The sequence below is a fragment of the Mizuhopecten yessoensis genome, unplaced genomic scaffold (assembly GCF_002113885.1).
Source record: "Mizuhopecten yessoensis strain PY_sf001 unplaced genomic scaffold, ASM211388v2 scaffold3011, whole genome shotgun sequence".
NCBI lineage: Eukaryota > Metazoa > Mollusca > Bivalvia > Pectinida > Pectinidae > Mizuhopecten > Mizuhopecten yessoensis.
Genome location: NW_018404831.1, coordinates 37375 through 54958, shown reverse-complemented (window position 1 = coordinate 54958; position 17584 = coordinate 37375). Strand labels below are relative to the sequence as shown.

At 38.3% G+C, this 17584-nt stretch overlaps 1 protein-coding gene across 1 annotated transcript in view; it reads right to left on the bottom strand.

Moving 5' to 3' along the window:
• Nucleotides 1-231: 231 nt before the first annotated feature.
• The window catches only part of LOC110446814 (myeloperoxidase-like), a 27377-nt gene continuing 10024 nt past the window's right edge, over nt 232-17584 (bottom strand). Inside the window, exons 4-16 of the mRNA XM_021492125.1 lie at nt 15987-16445; nt 15606-15744; nt 13987-14213; nt 12063-12248; nt 11374-11434; nt 11080-11189; nt 8936-9034; nt 6251-6343; nt 5142-5613; nt 3251-3463; nt 2621-2775; nt 1809-1905; nt 232-769 (exon numbers count right to left, since the gene is read on the bottom strand). Coding sequence (XP_021347800.1) covers nt 652-769; nt 1809-1905; nt 2621-2775; nt 3251-3463; nt 5142-5613; nt 6251-6343; nt 8936-9034; nt 11080-11189; nt 11374-11434; nt 12063-12248; nt 13987-14213; nt 15606-15744; nt 15987-16445 — 2429 coding nt within the window. The 3' untranslated portion in view covers nt 232-651. The remainder of the gene's footprint in view (nt 770-1808; nt 1906-2620; nt 2776-3250; nt 3464-5141; nt 5614-6250; nt 6344-8935; nt 9035-11079; nt 11190-11373; nt 11435-12062; nt 12249-13986; nt 14214-15605; nt 15745-15986; nt 16446-17584) is intronic.

The window sequence follows — 17584 nt, the reverse complement described above, 5'->3', positions numbered from 1 at the left end:
TAAAACTTTAATACATGTAGGTTTTTTACCCCGATAACCATATTTATTTGTTTTGTCAGAAACTTGTATACCATTATAATATCGATTATGCTATAATGTATTCTCTAAAAGGAACATAACTCACGCAGTGCAAGTAAAAACTATTCGAGGTGATGACGATGGCAGCTTTGATGACATAGTATAAATAAAATGGCAGAGGGGCAAAACAAAACATAACAAAGCAAACAGCATTTGAAGTGTTTTTATTGTAAAGGGCGATTGTAGGTGAAACAACATGAGCACAGCGAAAACAATCGATACATCTACATGGACGGTGTTGATAGAGATACAGATACACATCAAATGTTGAAGGTAATATTAATTTTACAAATTTTGCATTACATTCGTTCCGTTTGATTATGGTATTTTTGAAATTCAATATCTTTTATAACCGGAAATCTGAGGCGAAATATACTATTAAACGTATGCAATATAGATTAAAGGCATAACACATAAATGCACTTATGTATAAATAAAAATGTGTAGAATCTATTAAGATATATGAAAAATGATATAGCATTAGGCTATGACAAGATGCGAAAGAGACTTTTGTTAACAAACTTCCGAATATTTAGAAAGCGAACATTTCTGTGTAGGATCAAATGTATATGATCACTTGGTTGGCTGTTTGACTTTAGTTCCGATAGCCTGGGAAGCAACCTGCAGTTTCGGTGGTTTTTTCCACAGTTCCACATCAATATCGTCTAGATCTTCACACTTACTCCGTTCACTAAAATGGATAAGAATAGTTTAGAGCATTTAAAACCATGGTTATGACACTGGTACAGGAAGAACCGTCTACTACAACCCTGAACCAACTATATAGTTCCAAATCCAGACAGCTACAACCCTAAGCAGACTATATTGTTCCCAAACCCGACAGCTACAAAACCTAGGCCGACACTATAGTTCTTACACCCGACATCTACAACCTTAGTCCAACATTTTAGTTCCCAAAACCCACAGCTACAACCCAAGACCGATTCTCAACCATAAATCGACACTATAGTTCAGAAACCCGAAACCCGAAACCTACAACCCTAAACCTACAAACAATTCTGAACCCCGACAGCTACAATCCTAAACTGACACTACAGTTCCCGAACCCGACATCTACAACCCTAAACCGATTATTTTGTCCCAAAACAAGACATCTTCCACCCCAAACCGACTCTATAGTTCCCAAACCCAACAGCTACAACCCTAAACTGAAACTACAGTTCCCAAACCAGACAGCTTTAATCTTAATCCGATTATTTAGTCCCAAAACCCAACAGCTTCAACACTAAATCGACACTACAGTTCCCAAACCCAACAGCTACAACCCTTAACTGAAACTAAAGTTTTCAAACCCAACAGCTTCAACGCCAAACCGACACTACAGTTCCCAAACCCAACAGCTACCATCCTTTACTGTAACTACAGTTCCCAAACCAAACATCTACAACCCTTAACTGAAACTACAGTTCCCAAACCCAACAGCTACAACCCTTAACACAAACTACAGTTCCCAAACCCAACAGCTATAACCCTAAACCGACACTGTAGTTTCCAAAACCAAAAAGGCCACAATTATAATTCAGCTGACACGCTGGTTTTCAAACCCGGAAACTAAAGAATGATTTGAACATTGGGTCAAGTAAAAAGCATAACGTGTTTAGTTGGTTGATATGTAGCGTTTAATTGAAATCGTGAACAGCGTTACCAATTGTCTGAGGTTTGTGACTTGTGCTTTATTTCAATTACTACAACTTGTACAATGTACTTACTCAGTTAGAATGAAGGCATTTGTCTGAATCTCATCAAGATCGAAGACCTCGCAAAGAATCTTTGAGAGTTCCACCTTTTCCACATTATCAATTTGATCTGAAAAAATGAAGTTGTCTACTTAAACACACACGAACAACAATGTTTAAACCAAGAACAATACAAACTGGTCCTTTATCGGTCACCGGAAAACTTGAGCAATCATGTGAAAGCATTCTGATTCTAACTCTAGTTTAAAGCAATATTGCATATATTTACCCATTTTAGGCTCCCTCTCGTCACCCAGGGGGATAACACCTTTCCTTTTATCATATTTAATTTCCATGTCCAAACGATGCTTATTAGCAAATAAGGTTAAACAATAATCAACTGGTCAGAAAAGTAGTATTTCAAATACGTTAACGCCCAAATTACCCATCTTTTTGGCCTTATCCCCATACCCCCGGGAACAACATATCGTACTAATAAATCTACACATTTCATTATAATGAAAACATCACTTTATACTAACAATTCCTAATAATTCAGAGAGGTTCGTAGTCATAATTCTCCCTACATCCTAACAGTGGAGTTATTCACTTTTATCGTACCATAAAAATACCCTTTACTTGTGAGGATGCTACTTAATCTTTCTTATTGTTTCCTATATAATACTGTTGCAGTGGAGATAACAATTTTACATATTTCAGTGAGTATATAACTTATAACATACTAATTACTTCTTTATTGATACAGTGGCGATATTGCGTTCGTTACAATATTAAGTTCATATATTTTACTGGTAAAAGTGTAATAAAACAGACAAAATATTTACCATCACTGAGATCGTGCTGGTACCAGAAGCGATCCCCGTATCGGAGTCTGTGGAACTGTTCGGCCAGCAAGCAGGCAAATGTTGGTCCTACCTCGCCGTCCAATAAGTTATCCTCAGACGCACCGCCCACAAACAAGTCAATGTCCTCTACATGACTACAACATTAGATAGAAACCACTGCAGCTCGAGACAGGTGTGTGTCAGTGAGAAAGACAGAAAGAAATAAGCCTACAAACCCGATAAACACGATATCACAGAAACAACTAGAATCAGATATAACACAAACTCTGCATTCTTATTACTGTTAGTACTAAACCATGACAACTGATCGGAATGAAGTGGGATTGACAAAAGCCAGATCACATTGTCTCCTACCACGACACTATAAATGGTTAATGGTCTCATCACGTGACCAGTTACGTCTACTATCATGTGACATTTTAAATATAATGCGAAGAAAACGCTTTGACATAACAAGTAAAAACCCTTACATCTACATTGTAGGAAGTATGAATAGAGCTGCAGGTATCGGCTAAACAACAATGACCGTTGGCATATTGGGATTAGTGTTTTGGGAGTTAATAACGGATTTATATGATGGGACAGCGTGTGATAGTAGTAACAACATACCTGTACGCGGTGGACAGGATTGTCTGAAACGAACTATTATGGAAGGGTAGGTCGGAGAAGGAGGTTGGTTTCGGATGGCCACAAAATTCTAGGTATTGTACGTAGCCAGGTAAACCGTGATCACGGCCTCGCTGGATGTTTAGAGCACCAAGATCAAATCCAAAAGGATGGTTGTTCTTAAACAAGAGGTGGTCTATGGCTGGAACGAAATGCCTGAAAGAAACAGCAATATGAATCAGAAATGTTTCTCTTTTCTCCACGTATAATATTCTAAACTCCATATGACACAGAAATGATTAACAAACAAGACAGATGGTAACATCGGACCGTCATACCGGTCAAACACCCAACCGTCATAACGGTCAAACATCAACATCGAACCGTCATTACGGTCAAACATCAACACCGAACCATCATAACGGTGAAACCGTCAGATCATTCTTACAGTGACACCGAACAGTCTTATCGTTCTTACATCAACATTTAACTGTCATATCGTTCTAACAATGACACGGAACTGTTTTACCGGTCCATTAGTGACACAGAACTGTCATAACGGTCCTACAGTGACACAGAACTGTCATACCGGTCCTACAGTGAAACAGAACTGTCATACCGGTCCAACAGTGACACAGAACTGTTAAACCGGTCCTACAGTGACACAGAACTGTCATAACGGTCCTACAGTGACCCAGAACTGTCATACCGGTCCAACAGTGACACAGAACTGTTAAACCGGTCCTACAGTGACACAGAACTGTCATACTGGTCCTACAGAGACACAGAACTGTCATACCGGTCCAACAGTGACACAGAACTGTCATACTGTTCCTACAGTGACACAGAACTGTCACACCGGTCCTACAGTGACACAGCACTGTCATACCGGTCCAACAGTGACACAGAACTGTCATACCGGTCCTACAGTGACACCGAACTACCGGTCCAACAGTGACACAGACCTGTCACACTGGTCCTACAGTGACACAGAACGGTCATAATGGTCCAACAGTGACACAGAACTGTCATACCGGTCCTACAGTGACACAGAACTACCGGTCCAACAGTGACACAGACCTGTCACACTGGACCTACAGTGACACAGAACGGTCATAACGGTCCAACAGTGACACAGAACTGTCATACTGGTCCTACAGTGACACAGAACTGTCATACCGGTCCAACAGTGACACAGAACTGTTAAACCGGTCCTACAGTGACACAGAACTGTCATACCGGTCCTACAGTGACTCAGAACTGTCACACCGGTCCTACAGTGACACAGAACTGTCACACCGGTCCTACAGTGGCACAGAACTGTCATACCGGTCCTACAGTGACACAGAACTACCGGTCCAACAGTGACACAGACCTGTCACACTGGTCCTACAGTGACACAGAACTGTCATACCGTTCCTACAGTGACACAGAACTGTCACACCGGTCCTACAGTGACACAGAACTGCCATACTGGTCCTACATTGACACAGAACTGTCATACTGGTCCTACAGTGACACAGAACTGCCATAACGGTCCAACAGTGACACAGAACTGTCACACCGGTCCAACAGTGACACAGACTTGTCACACTGGTCCTACAATGACACAGAACTGTCATACTGGTCCTACAGTGACACAGAACTGTCATACCGGTCCTACAGTGACACAGACCTGTCATACCGGTCCTACAGTGACACAGAACTGTCATACAGGCCAAACTGTATATTGTAGGTGATATACGATAGTCGAGCAGTATAGTGTTCTATGCATCATATCATAACCTATTACTTACTTTAATGTTGTATTATATCATAACCGCTCAATATCTCACTCATAATATACATCTCCACTCTAGAATGTCAAAGCATATAAAATATATGGAGTACTCACGCATCCGGCAATTTACTTGGCCGGGTGACCATCCCTCTACTGATACTCGAGATGTCATAAAATACCGGGTTGGTAACGAAGAACACATCATCTAGGTCGTGTGAAGCAAAGATGGTGTTGTTTTCATCAACATGATCGACGGTGTCTCGGATGAGTGTATGTCCGTACCGTAGTGCCGCCGTGGTGAACGGCAGGAGTATTCCCCCGTTTAATGTGTCGTTATACGTATGAGAATCGGTCAGAAGTAAACCGTAATCGCCCACAGTTGTAGGTCCTAGTACACTTGGTATCCATCTGGAGTAAGTGATACTTTGTATTAGAGCGCCGATGATCTGTCTCGTCATGTAGTAGATGTCGTCTTCCTCCAAAGAGGAATCTTCAGCAAGCATTCTATCCGCTAAGATGTTATGGTAGCGGACAAAAGCCGTATGCATGGTACTAAGGAGCGGGTTCTCATTCACTCTGACATCTCCTACAAAGGGCAGTGTTGCTGTAGTGGTCAACCGTTTGATTACCGTTTTACATACATACATGTAAGTTATAAAAATATAAACACATCATTAAGGTACTTGAAAATACTGTTGATATTGGTCAGATTCGATTTTAAAACAGACGTACTCGACTCTGATTTATATCTTCACGGAGATTCCTGATACCGTTTACTCCATAAAATATAGCTCAAACTTGTGACAATTTTGTTTATCTTTTAGATATGTAGACATAACTAATCGTCTTAAGATTGCAGCAAGGGTTTAAAACATAAGCAACGTTAACTCTATTAGCTTTTTGTTTAGCACTGGACACTGACAATAAAGCACAGTTCTAAAAAAACCATACAATGTGTTCCCATGCGTTTCTGTTTAATGGTTTGCAGCCACTGCCATTTTTCAGACATTAACTGATTGCATATATGCATGTCCTAGGACAGTAATCAGTAAACTAATGAACGATTCCATACACACCATATTATTCATGATATTTTCTGATAGGGTTCATCTGGAAAAAGAAATAAATAGATAAAAAGTATGGACACTGCTTTACTAACAACCATTTTATCATCGTGTACACTTGAACCATCAGTACAATATTGGGATATTATTATATCTTACCAGCCAAAAAACAGTGGGCATTGGCTGAATCCCGAACGCATGCGCTGTCGTCGTTCATTGGCAGCAGGTTATCATCGTCAACTTTCAGCTTTCCTGAAACACAAGCAATATGAAATACAAAATCACCCATAACCTATACATGTTTTTATATTGACGGACTGTTCAAGGAAGAAAACCATTTCATTGTCTTTTCTGTATTTATCGTAAGTAAAGGTATAGGAGGTATGTTGTCTAAATAACCATTCAAAGCATTAAGCATTATCATGAGGTCCATGCTTCTCCAAAGACTGAGGCTTCCTATACTTGTTTACTGCTGATCGAACTGACTTTCACAGTATAAATGTACTGGGCATTCCGGTTGTTAATAATCAGAGGGAAAAAGTGAGCTTTGTCCTGGTCAGTTTGTATGGATGTCCTCTAATATTTCCGCTCTCAAAGATATGCACAGTGTTCTAAGAAGGTACAAAGGTTGAAGCTGACTGGGACAGGAGGTATATTATTTAGTCACTCTTTAATCGAAGTGTTAGACTTTTGTTTTTATAAAGGATTTATGGCTGTTTCCAGACATTGTCTAATTATCCCTTTGTCTTGTAGAGGATGACATATATGTCTTTGTTCAGAAAATGGCAGGTTCTCTTGGCTTTCGCAACTCTCTGGTTAGTTTAAACATATTTTATTGCCAAGCAAATGGATTGGGCACAAGCTATCAAACTTATATTAAGCCCTTTCCCAGCACATTACAAGCATATATTTACAATAGTACAACAAGATGGCAGAATTTATATACATGTATACACTATTTCATTTTTAAATGCTTTAATCTATAAATTGAAATTAGAAAAGGGGCGGGGGATAATAGTCTGTAATTATAATACATACATCCTCATCATTATTAATGTATGACATATAGTATCTGCCTCTTACAGAGAGTGGATATTATGGTTCAATTGTGAGAGAGGGAGAGAGAGGACGGGGGGGGGGGTACTAGAATCTGTTAGAGTCACGAATGTATTGCTGAGTATGCATGAATATCGTTATGTTTTCCTGTTCCGAAAGAGATGTTTCTCCAAATAAAAGTAGATTTAAATTAAGAGGCATGTATTCATTCAGTTCACGATAAAGCTTAATTCTTTGTTCGTTATATTTATCACAATTAAAAAAGAAATGGTGTGTGTCTTCAATAGGGAAGCCACATATACAACGTTGGTAATCAATAAGGTTAACACGAAACAGGTCACTTTTCAAAGTACTGAACTGTTTCTTAATTTTGTATGCAAAATATTATTTTTCCTATCACCATAAAATTCTGGAAATGTATCTCTGGTGTATTTCTGGTTTATACTAAAATATAGAAAACTGAAAACAGGTGATTAATATTTCAAGACACTTACCCTCTGTGACATTTTCAGTGTGGATAGTTGTGTTATCTTCCGTTCTTATGTAAGAACGTTCCTAGCTTTATGGACCAGATTGGAGACAGTTGTCAGTAGAGACGGGTAGTAACTAGTAACCACTGCGTAAGACCACAGAGATCCCCCTCTATACACCCAATATGTCATTAGAGACAGGTAGTAACTAGTTATCATTGCGTAAGACCACAGAGATCACCCTCTATACACCCAGTATGTCATTAGAGACAGATAGTAACCGTGGCGTAACTCAGTTTATCATAGATTCTGTTTGTCACGATAAGAACAGCTCGAATCAGTTTTAGAAAAGTCCCCACTTTCGATATATCGTGATTGAGTGCCAACATAAGGACAGGGCCTAGTTATGCAAAGAATTTTTCCGTTAACGACAGCTTATCATAAAACCTTGTGTGTTAAAAAAAGTATTTGAACCTCCGCTGACATGAAAAGCTGATTCCCCTCTGAGACTTTAGCCGGAACTTCCGCCAACACGCTATGAATAGCTGATTCCCCTCTGACTTTAGCCGGAACCTCCGCCAACACGCTATGAATAGCTGATTCCCCTCTGACTTCAGCCGGAACTTCCGCCAACACGCTATGAATAGCTGATTCCCCTCTGACTTCAGCCGGAACTTCCGCCAACAGGCTATGAATAGCTGATTCCCCTCTGAGTCTTTAGCCGGAACTTCCACCAACACGCTATGAATAGCTGATGCCCCTCTGAGACATTGGCCAGTTTGTCATTGTTAGTGAAGGCAAATAATCTTGTATGCGATTCTCTAAGTCTGCCTGCCTTCGGATTTTAGTTCTTGGAACAGTTGGAAGGGCACCTTCCTGTGCCAGTCAATATAATAAGAAGAAACAAGAAGTTTGGAGTTTAGAGTCAGGATGCAGGATACCTTGTGCCTCTTGATTGCTTCATCCTCTGTTATGTGAATGTTAGTGACTACACACCTTATATGGTAAAGTGATAGGCCGAACGAGGTCACTTTTCATATTCCGATAATGTGTTATCAAACAACGCACTGTAATCAGATTTCAATAAGCATTTGACACCAACCTTACATTTGTACTTAGAGGTGGAATCACGACTTTCGACCGAGGTTACAATACTTCTAGTTCAAATAAGTTTATGTGATATGTGAACGGGACAACAATGTACCAGACATTTCCCCTAAAATGTATATCAGTCCTAGATAATTACAAGCATGTATGAAGCCACAATTACATATTTTTTCATAACGTTGTTTTGGCAATTTGAGCGAAGGGCACTTACCATCCGGAGACCGTAGTGAGTCGGCTACATCATGTTCCGATCCATACACCATGGAGCCGTCCAAGTACGAGGTGATGGCATTAATCTGTTCCCGTATACCTAAATAAAATCAAAACGAACAAAAATATATAATTTGCATACGAGCAGCAATCAACTTTATGAATATGAACGGAAGAAATACCTTTCTCCTACCCTGAATATTCCCTATTATAGGAGCAGGACCGAAATGTCAACCCTTGGGGTAGATTCTTAATCCTTGATCCTTGGCAAAACGTTTTCGGGATAGACATTTAAGAATCTTACCCCTTGGGTTAACATTTTCTGTCTTACCTCCAAGTTTGAGGACAGAGTATATTATTTCCCCCATAAGCCAGAGATATCAACATTTCTGGTCAGGGAAAGACTTTTCTGTCTTACAAAGGGAGATAGATAAGGGGATTTCACAGTAACAACATTTTATTGACGTCACACCAACAATGCATTGACGTCACACCAACAGCAGAGCAATAGTCTATATACACAGCAAATGTGTAACATTGTCTAAAATATGTACGATAATATATATATATACTTACACTTTGTAAGATCGTGTGTATGTAATATTAAGGTGTAGGATTATCTATATACACTAGCACGCTAACACCGTGTAAGGTTGAGTTTATACGCTAACACCGTGTAAGCTTGACTGTATACGCTTACACCGTGTAAGGTTGACTGTATAACCTAACACCGTGTAAGGTTGACTGTGTACGCTAACACCGTGTAAGGTTGACTTTATACGCTAACACCGTGTAAGGTTGACTGTATACGCTTACACCGTGTAAGGTTGACTTTATACGCTTAACACCGTGTAAGGTTGACTTTATACGCTAACACCGTGTAAGGTTGACTGTATGCAATAGCACTCTATAATATTGCCTATTTACTATACACTTTTTAAGATCGACTGTATATACCGACAATGTGTAAGATCGTCTGTATATACCAACAATATGTAAGATCGTCTGTATATACCAACAATGTGTATGATCGTCTGTATATACCAACAATGTGTAAGATCGTCTGTATATACCAACAATGTTTAAGATCGTCTGTATATACCAGCAATGTGTAAGATCGTTTGTATATACCAACAATATGTAAGATCGTCTGTATATACCAACAATGTGTATGATCGTCTGTATATACCAACATTATGTATGATCGTCTGTAAATACCAACAATGTGTATGATCGTCTGTATATACCAACAAGGTGTATGATCGTCTGTATATACCAACAAGGTGGTAGATCGTCTGTTTATATCAACAATGTGTAAGATCGTCTGTATATACCAATAATGTGTATGATCGTCTGTATATACCAACAAGGTGGTAGATCGTCTGTTTATATCAACAATGTGTAAGATCGTCTGTATATACCAACAAGGTGTAAGATCGTCTGTATATATCAACAAGGTGTTAGATCGTCTGTAAATCCCAACAATGTGTAAGATCGTCTGTATATACCAATAATGTGTATGATCGTCTGTATATACCAACAATGCGTAAGATCGTCTGTATATACCAACAATGTGTTTGATTGTCTGTATATACCAACAAGGTGTTAGATCGTCTGTTTATATCAACAATGTATAAGATCGTCTGTATATACCAACAATATGTATGATCGTCTGTATATACCAACATTGTGTATGATCTTCTGTATATACCAACATTGTGTATGATCGTCTGTATATACCAACATTGTGTATGATCTTCTGTATATACCAACATTGTGTATGATCGTCTGAATATACCAACAATGTGTAAGATCGTCTGTATATACCAGCAATGTGTATGATCCTCTGTATATACCAACAAGGTGTTAGATCGTCTGTTTATACCAACAATGTGTAAGATCGTCTGTATATACCAACAATATGTATGATCGTCTGTATATACCAACATTGTGTATGATCGTCTGAATATACCAACAATGTGTAAGATCGTCTGTATATACCAGCAATGTGTAAGATCGATTGTATATACCAACAATATGTAAGATCGTCTGTATATACCAACAATGTGTAAGATCGTCAGTATATACCAACATTGTGTTATATTTTCTATGTACACGTACATGCGTTATACATTAGAATTATACCTGGTATGCAGGGATGTGTACGAGCGGCAGTTGATCTCACGAAGTTCATACAGTCATGAGTGTAGACAGGATCAGTGGCCGTGTCGATGAGTATGGGAAAACATTGATTTCTGACAAACAGCAAAGACATCATTATTAACGAGGAAGCATATTCATAAACTATCACAGTCCGGTTTAACAGTTCTTTGTTTTCATTGATTAATACTTTAGTCCGTATTATTACTTTCCAGTATTGAGTCTACATAAAGCAACACTTGTTCCTTTTTTTTTAACACAACATTAGACCGGACTTACCTCCCTTTTCTGATGAACGAGTCTATAATATTACAACACTGGACAGTCACACTCTGGTACCCTGTGAGAAGGTGAGGATGTACGAATTAGAGAATGACGTTTACATTTAACACCAACGTTTACGTACAATAAGATATTGATGTTTATATCGATTTGGCACGTCTACCCACAATTAGATATTGATGATTTTATTGATTTGACACGTTTACGTTCAATCAGAGATTAATGTTTATATTGATTTGGCACGTTTACGTTCAATTAGAGATTGATGTTTACATTGATTTGGCACGTTTACTTACAATTAGAGATTGATGTTTATATTGATTTGGCACGTTTATGTACAATTAGAGATTGATGTTTATATTTATTTGGCACGTTTACGAACAATTAGAGATTTATTTGTTTATTGTTTTGGCACACGTTTACGTACAACTAGAGATTGATGTTTTTATTGATTTTGCACATTACGTACAATAAAATATTAATATTTTAATTGATTTGGTACGTTTACTTACAATAAGAGATTGATGATTATATTGATTTGGCACATTCACGTACAATTAGAGATTGATGTTTTTTAATTGATTTGGCACGTTTACGTACAATAAGATATTGAGATTCATATTGAAAAACACGTTTACGAACAATTAGAGATTTATGTTTAAAACTGAAAAAATAATAGTACGCACCTTTAGAGACTGGCGTTTCACCTACATCGTGGTCAATAAACTGACCCCATACCATCATCATCAAACTCCGAATGGGGTCGTCTGGTGTGTCGACATTAGAAGGATCAAAGAACACAGCCGTTGACAGAGATCGCGCACTTGGCAGATTATTGCCATTAACATCTTTTGTACGCGGGGCGTTAACTCCTGAAATTCAAATAAATATAATGCATAACGTCAGTTTAAATTGGTATCATGTTCGTGAAATACACGTCTCCATGACTTTCCTAACCGTCTGTCTTTAATTGTCCGAACAAGTCTTTTGCGTATACAACTTGTCTGTCCGTTTGAACTGGTTTGATGTGTGTATAACTTGTCTGTCCGTCTGTCTGTTGTGGTATAATGTGTACATAACTTGACTGTTCGAGTGTTGTGGTATCATTTGTACACAACTTGTCTGTTTGTCTGGTGTGGTAAAATTTGTACAAACTTTGTGTTCACAATGTGTCTGTCCCTCTTTACTGTTTCAATGAGTACATAACTTATCTGTCCGTCTGTTCTGATTAAAGGCAAACACAACTTGTCTTTCCGTCTGCTGTGGTACAGGAGGCACGGGAGTCTAGTGGTAGGACACCGGGCTCGTGATCGAAGGGTTGCGGGTTCGAGTCACGTCACGGCACTTTGTTGTATCTTTAAACAAGATACTTTAATCCGCTTGTTCCAGTCTACTCAGCTACCCGGTTGGGCAGTGCTAGAATTGTTGGATGCTAGCTGTGAGCGCCGAAATGGCAGCACCGGTTGTATGCTCCCCAGCGAGTTGAAAAAGGTATTGACTGGTTGCAAAGGCCCACGGATAATAATTTGTGAACCGCTTTGAGACGACCTACGAACTAGGTTGTGATAAAGCGGTATATAAGAACCTCGAGTTATCATCGTTATTATTATTACATTAAAATTTGTACAAAAAACTTATCTGTCTGTCTGTCTGTCTTGGTATAATGTGTACATAAGTTGGCTGTGTGTTTTGGTATCATGTTTCCCTAAGTTGTCTGTGTGTTGTGGTCTAATGTGTACATAAGTTGTATGTCTGTTGTGTTATAATGTGTACATAAGTTGGCTGTGTGTTTTGGTATCATGTTTCCCTAAGTTGTCTGTGTGTTGTGGTATAATGTGTACATAGGTTGTCTGTGTGTTGTGGTATAATGTGTTCATAAGTTGCCTTTCTGTTTTGGTATAAAGTGTACCTAAGTTGTCTGTCTGTTGTTGTATAATGTGTACATAAGTAGTCTGTCTGTTGTGGTATAAAGTGTACATAAGTTGTCTGTCTGTCGTGGTATAATGTGTACATAAGTCGTCGGTGTGTTGTGGTATAATGTGGACATAAGTTGTCTGTGTGTTTTGGTATAAAGTGTACCTAAGTTGTCTGTGTTTTGTGGTATAATGTGTACATAAGTTGTCTATCTGTTGTGGTATAATGTGGACATAAGTTGTCTGTGTGTTTTGGTATCATGTGTACCTAAGTTGTCTGTCTGTTGTGGTATAATGTGTACATAAGTTGTCTGTGTGTTTTGGTATCATGTGTACCTAAGTTGTCTGTGTGTTGTGGTATAATGTGTACATAAGTTGTCTTTGTGTTGTGGTATAATGTGTACCTAAGTTGTCTGTCTGTTGTGGTATAATGTGTACATAAGTTGTCTGTCTGTTGTGGTATAATGTGTACATAAGTTGTCTGTCTGTTGTGGTATAATGTGTACCTTACTTGTCTGTCTGTCTGTCTGTCTGTCTGCTGGGATGCAATACTTATATAATTTGACTTCCTGTCGGTACTACATAGCGTCAAAGGACAATTCCTCCCGCGAAATGGGATTAGAGATGTAGAAAAACGGACTCTAAACGTTGAAGATAGGTTAGCTACATAAGTAAGGGACTGTTCATGAAAACTTACCATCATCGTAGGCCGCCGGTAATAGTCGGATCTGTGAGGTGCCGGCAGCCCCCCAGTGGGGATGTTTCTCGTTATTACATTCACCATTGATGGTTCTGTAGTCGGAGGCATCGGAGCAGTCTACGGATGTCAACGATCCTTTAACACACTTGTCGCCAGAGAATACAGGCCATAGCCTCAGAGCTTCGTCGCTTGTTTGTAACGCTTTAAGGTTTTTAAATACTTTCCTTTAATGAAAAAAGAGATTACAGTGCAAAGTTACAGACTAGCAATGTCCCTTTGTTTTAAAGCGACCCTAAGACACTAAATACATTGATTGATTTCACCAGGCCCAAGACAGCCGTTTCGCAACAAATTGTCACGTTTAGTAAAGGTTAAATGGTGTTTTTAAATTTAATTTGTTATTTTAGTTTCTTTTAAGAAATGTTAGAAAAGCTTCCTAGCTGATTGACTATGTTACGAAATATACATCAGCATGAAACTAAGCAATGATCCAAATACATGTGTTGCCGAGTGCTAATCCCTTAATACAAAACGTGAAACTAAGTTGTGAATCCTAAACAAATTAACATGTAGCTATGCAATGATCCGAAATACATGTGTTGCCGAGTGCTGATTCCTTAATACAATAATGTGAAACCAAGCTGTGAATCCTAAACATATCAATGCCTGTACAGCTAACTAATGAACTAACATACATAAATGTAAAGCCGAACAGTCATTCCTCAGTAACAAATATTTGTAAAAGGAATTATTGAGAGACATATATGAAACTGAAATCAGAATCTCGTTAAATATCGAAAACAGTGTTTTACAGCATGTTTGTTTGACTTAGGCGCATAACTTCACGTAAGCCTGTCGCATTCATCTCAGACACGTTTATAACATTTCTAATGAAGGAACGATTTATATGTATATTCAAGGACAAAGGAATTATTAAATTATATCAAATCTATACTTATATAGATATATTTACATATTCACGCTCAGGTTTGTGGGATATTTTCCTTTCTTAGAGATGGCACTTTGATGTAATCGATTTACCTGTCTAATATGTGTTACTATGACGTAATAGTTTACCTGTCTAATATGTGTTACTATGACGTAATAGTTTACCTGTCTAATATGTGTTACTATGACGTAATAGTTTACCTATCTATGATATATTATAATGACGTAGTCGATTTACCTGTCTAAGATATGTTACTATGACGTAATAGTTTACCTGTCTAATATGTGTTACTATGACGTAATAGTTTACCTGTCTAATATGTGTTACTATGAATAAATAGTTAACCTATCTAAAATATTTAACTATGACGTAATCGATTTACCTGTCTAAGATATGTTACTATGACGTAATCGATTTAACTGTCTTATATGTGTTACAATGACGTAATAGTTTACCTATCTATGATATATTACAATGACGTAATCGATTTACCTGTCTTAGATATGTTACTATGACGTAATAGAATACCTGTATAAGATATGACTAAATAGTGTACCTATCTAAAATATTTAACTATGACGTAATCGATTTACCTGTCTAAGATATGTTACAATGACGTAATCGATTTACCTGTCTAAGATATGTAGCTATGACATAATCGATTTACCTGTCGAGGAGTAATTTGGTGGCCACCAGTGACTTAACCGCTTCTTCCTCTTCCTTCTCAATTTCCGTTTGATAAGTGTCCATGTTATTTAAGCCTGCCATTGTTTCCGGGGAAGTATCTCCTGCCGGAGCGTCCAAACCTGAAATTGGTCAAGACGACTTATTTTAATTGTTGATTTAGAAATACAAAATAAATTCCGATATCATCCGAAAGTGGCGTACTTGAGACGAAAGTCTAGTACGTTGACAAATATTCACTTAGACGACATTATAACAAGTATACCAAATTCCCCATCTCAGTGACATTTCCACTTAAGTTTAACACCCCTATATGTGCTGAGCATATTACAGTGAGAAGCTAATGACTGCATATTATATTTACCTTTTTCAAACGTCTTTGAGATTCGCCAAGATCCACTTGCAAACAAACTGGTCGTAAATCCTACATATTCAATAGGTCGCTCTCCCTTCTCTGACAAGGACATGAGTTCTTCCCATCCTTTGCCCGTCTGCCTGAACACTTGTATGTTGCCGCCCTTCCAGCTTATAAAAAACGCCCTGTACTCATTGCAATCTACTACATGATCCAGATCGCTTGTCACGTGGTCATTAGTGCCAGAGCGGATGACTGACTTGGTGTTAATGTCTGTGCCGATTATGATTTGGAGGGCAGTAGTAAGGTTCTTGTCATCGCTCCCGAAAAGTGCAATGTGTGCGTCATTGCATGTCATGACTTCGAACACTAGGAAGGGTCTCTGGACGATGGGAAATCCCTTGTCTTGCAGCATGGTATATACGACCGAGTTAAACTGTTTTGGTGTTTCGATAATTAAATCGTCACCTGAAAAACGTTATAGAAGCAACAGAGTACAATGTTAGGTAACAGCATTACAATGTATAGAAATCTACATAAATAATTAATTGCAACGTGTAGAAACCTCGAAACCTCAACAAGGTAAAAATTACAACACGTCAATCTCTTTTTAGACCCCACTGAATATTTAGGGTTCATTCACACACCTTGGTCATGCGGAGCTCAATTTCTCTTTTACTATAAATGGAGAAAAAACATATCGACCACAAATCAAGACGCATATGGCACTGCGAAACCACCAAAAACATGGTAAACGTCACCAGAAAGTACGCCATTTCATGACATTCTGTGATATTACACCTGAGCTGTTATAAAGAAGGCTAGACATGTCGTATACATTATAACATTACACTGTATGTAACATGTCTAGCCTTTCTTTATAACAACGCTAAAAATTACTGAAAACAAATGTTAAGTTGAATTATTCATCATGGTCACGGCCTTTGATTTAACATCTATATACCAATAATCGGAGCACTTTACGGTGGGGCTTGTGTTTTCTCCAAACCACTTATAACCATCTTGTTTTGAATTTGGTATGCATATCTCCAGCTTGTAAAAGATACACTACGCGTGATCCGAGTTTATAGATACAGTTTTAGATCATATGTCTTGTGCCTAATCCTCGGCTCAAATTTGGGCAATAAATGCGTTTAAATCAAATGATGCTGATGAATTATTTTCATTTAAGTATCAGCCTTAATGTCTCATTGCAGACTAGGACACACCGCTATGTACCACTTTATATACTAAAGTAAATACTTTATTGGGTTATTTGAATATGACTTATACAGAGGTTATGGTTTTTGGTGACATTGCGTTCAGAAACATAGTCTCACTAACTGGGACATGGGTATAGAATATATTGGACTGACAATATTCAGAGTTTCCTTCTTCGGGGAGAGTACTCCTGTACTGTTTCAGATTTAATCTTCCTCGGGAAGAGTACTCTATAATGTTTAAGGTTTGTACTACCTCGGGGAGAGTACTCTGTAATGTTTAAGGTTTGTACTACCTCGGGGAGAGTACTCTATAATGTTTAAGGTTTGTTCTACCTCGGGTAGAGTACTCTATAATGTTTAAGGTTTGTTCTACCTCGGTGAGTC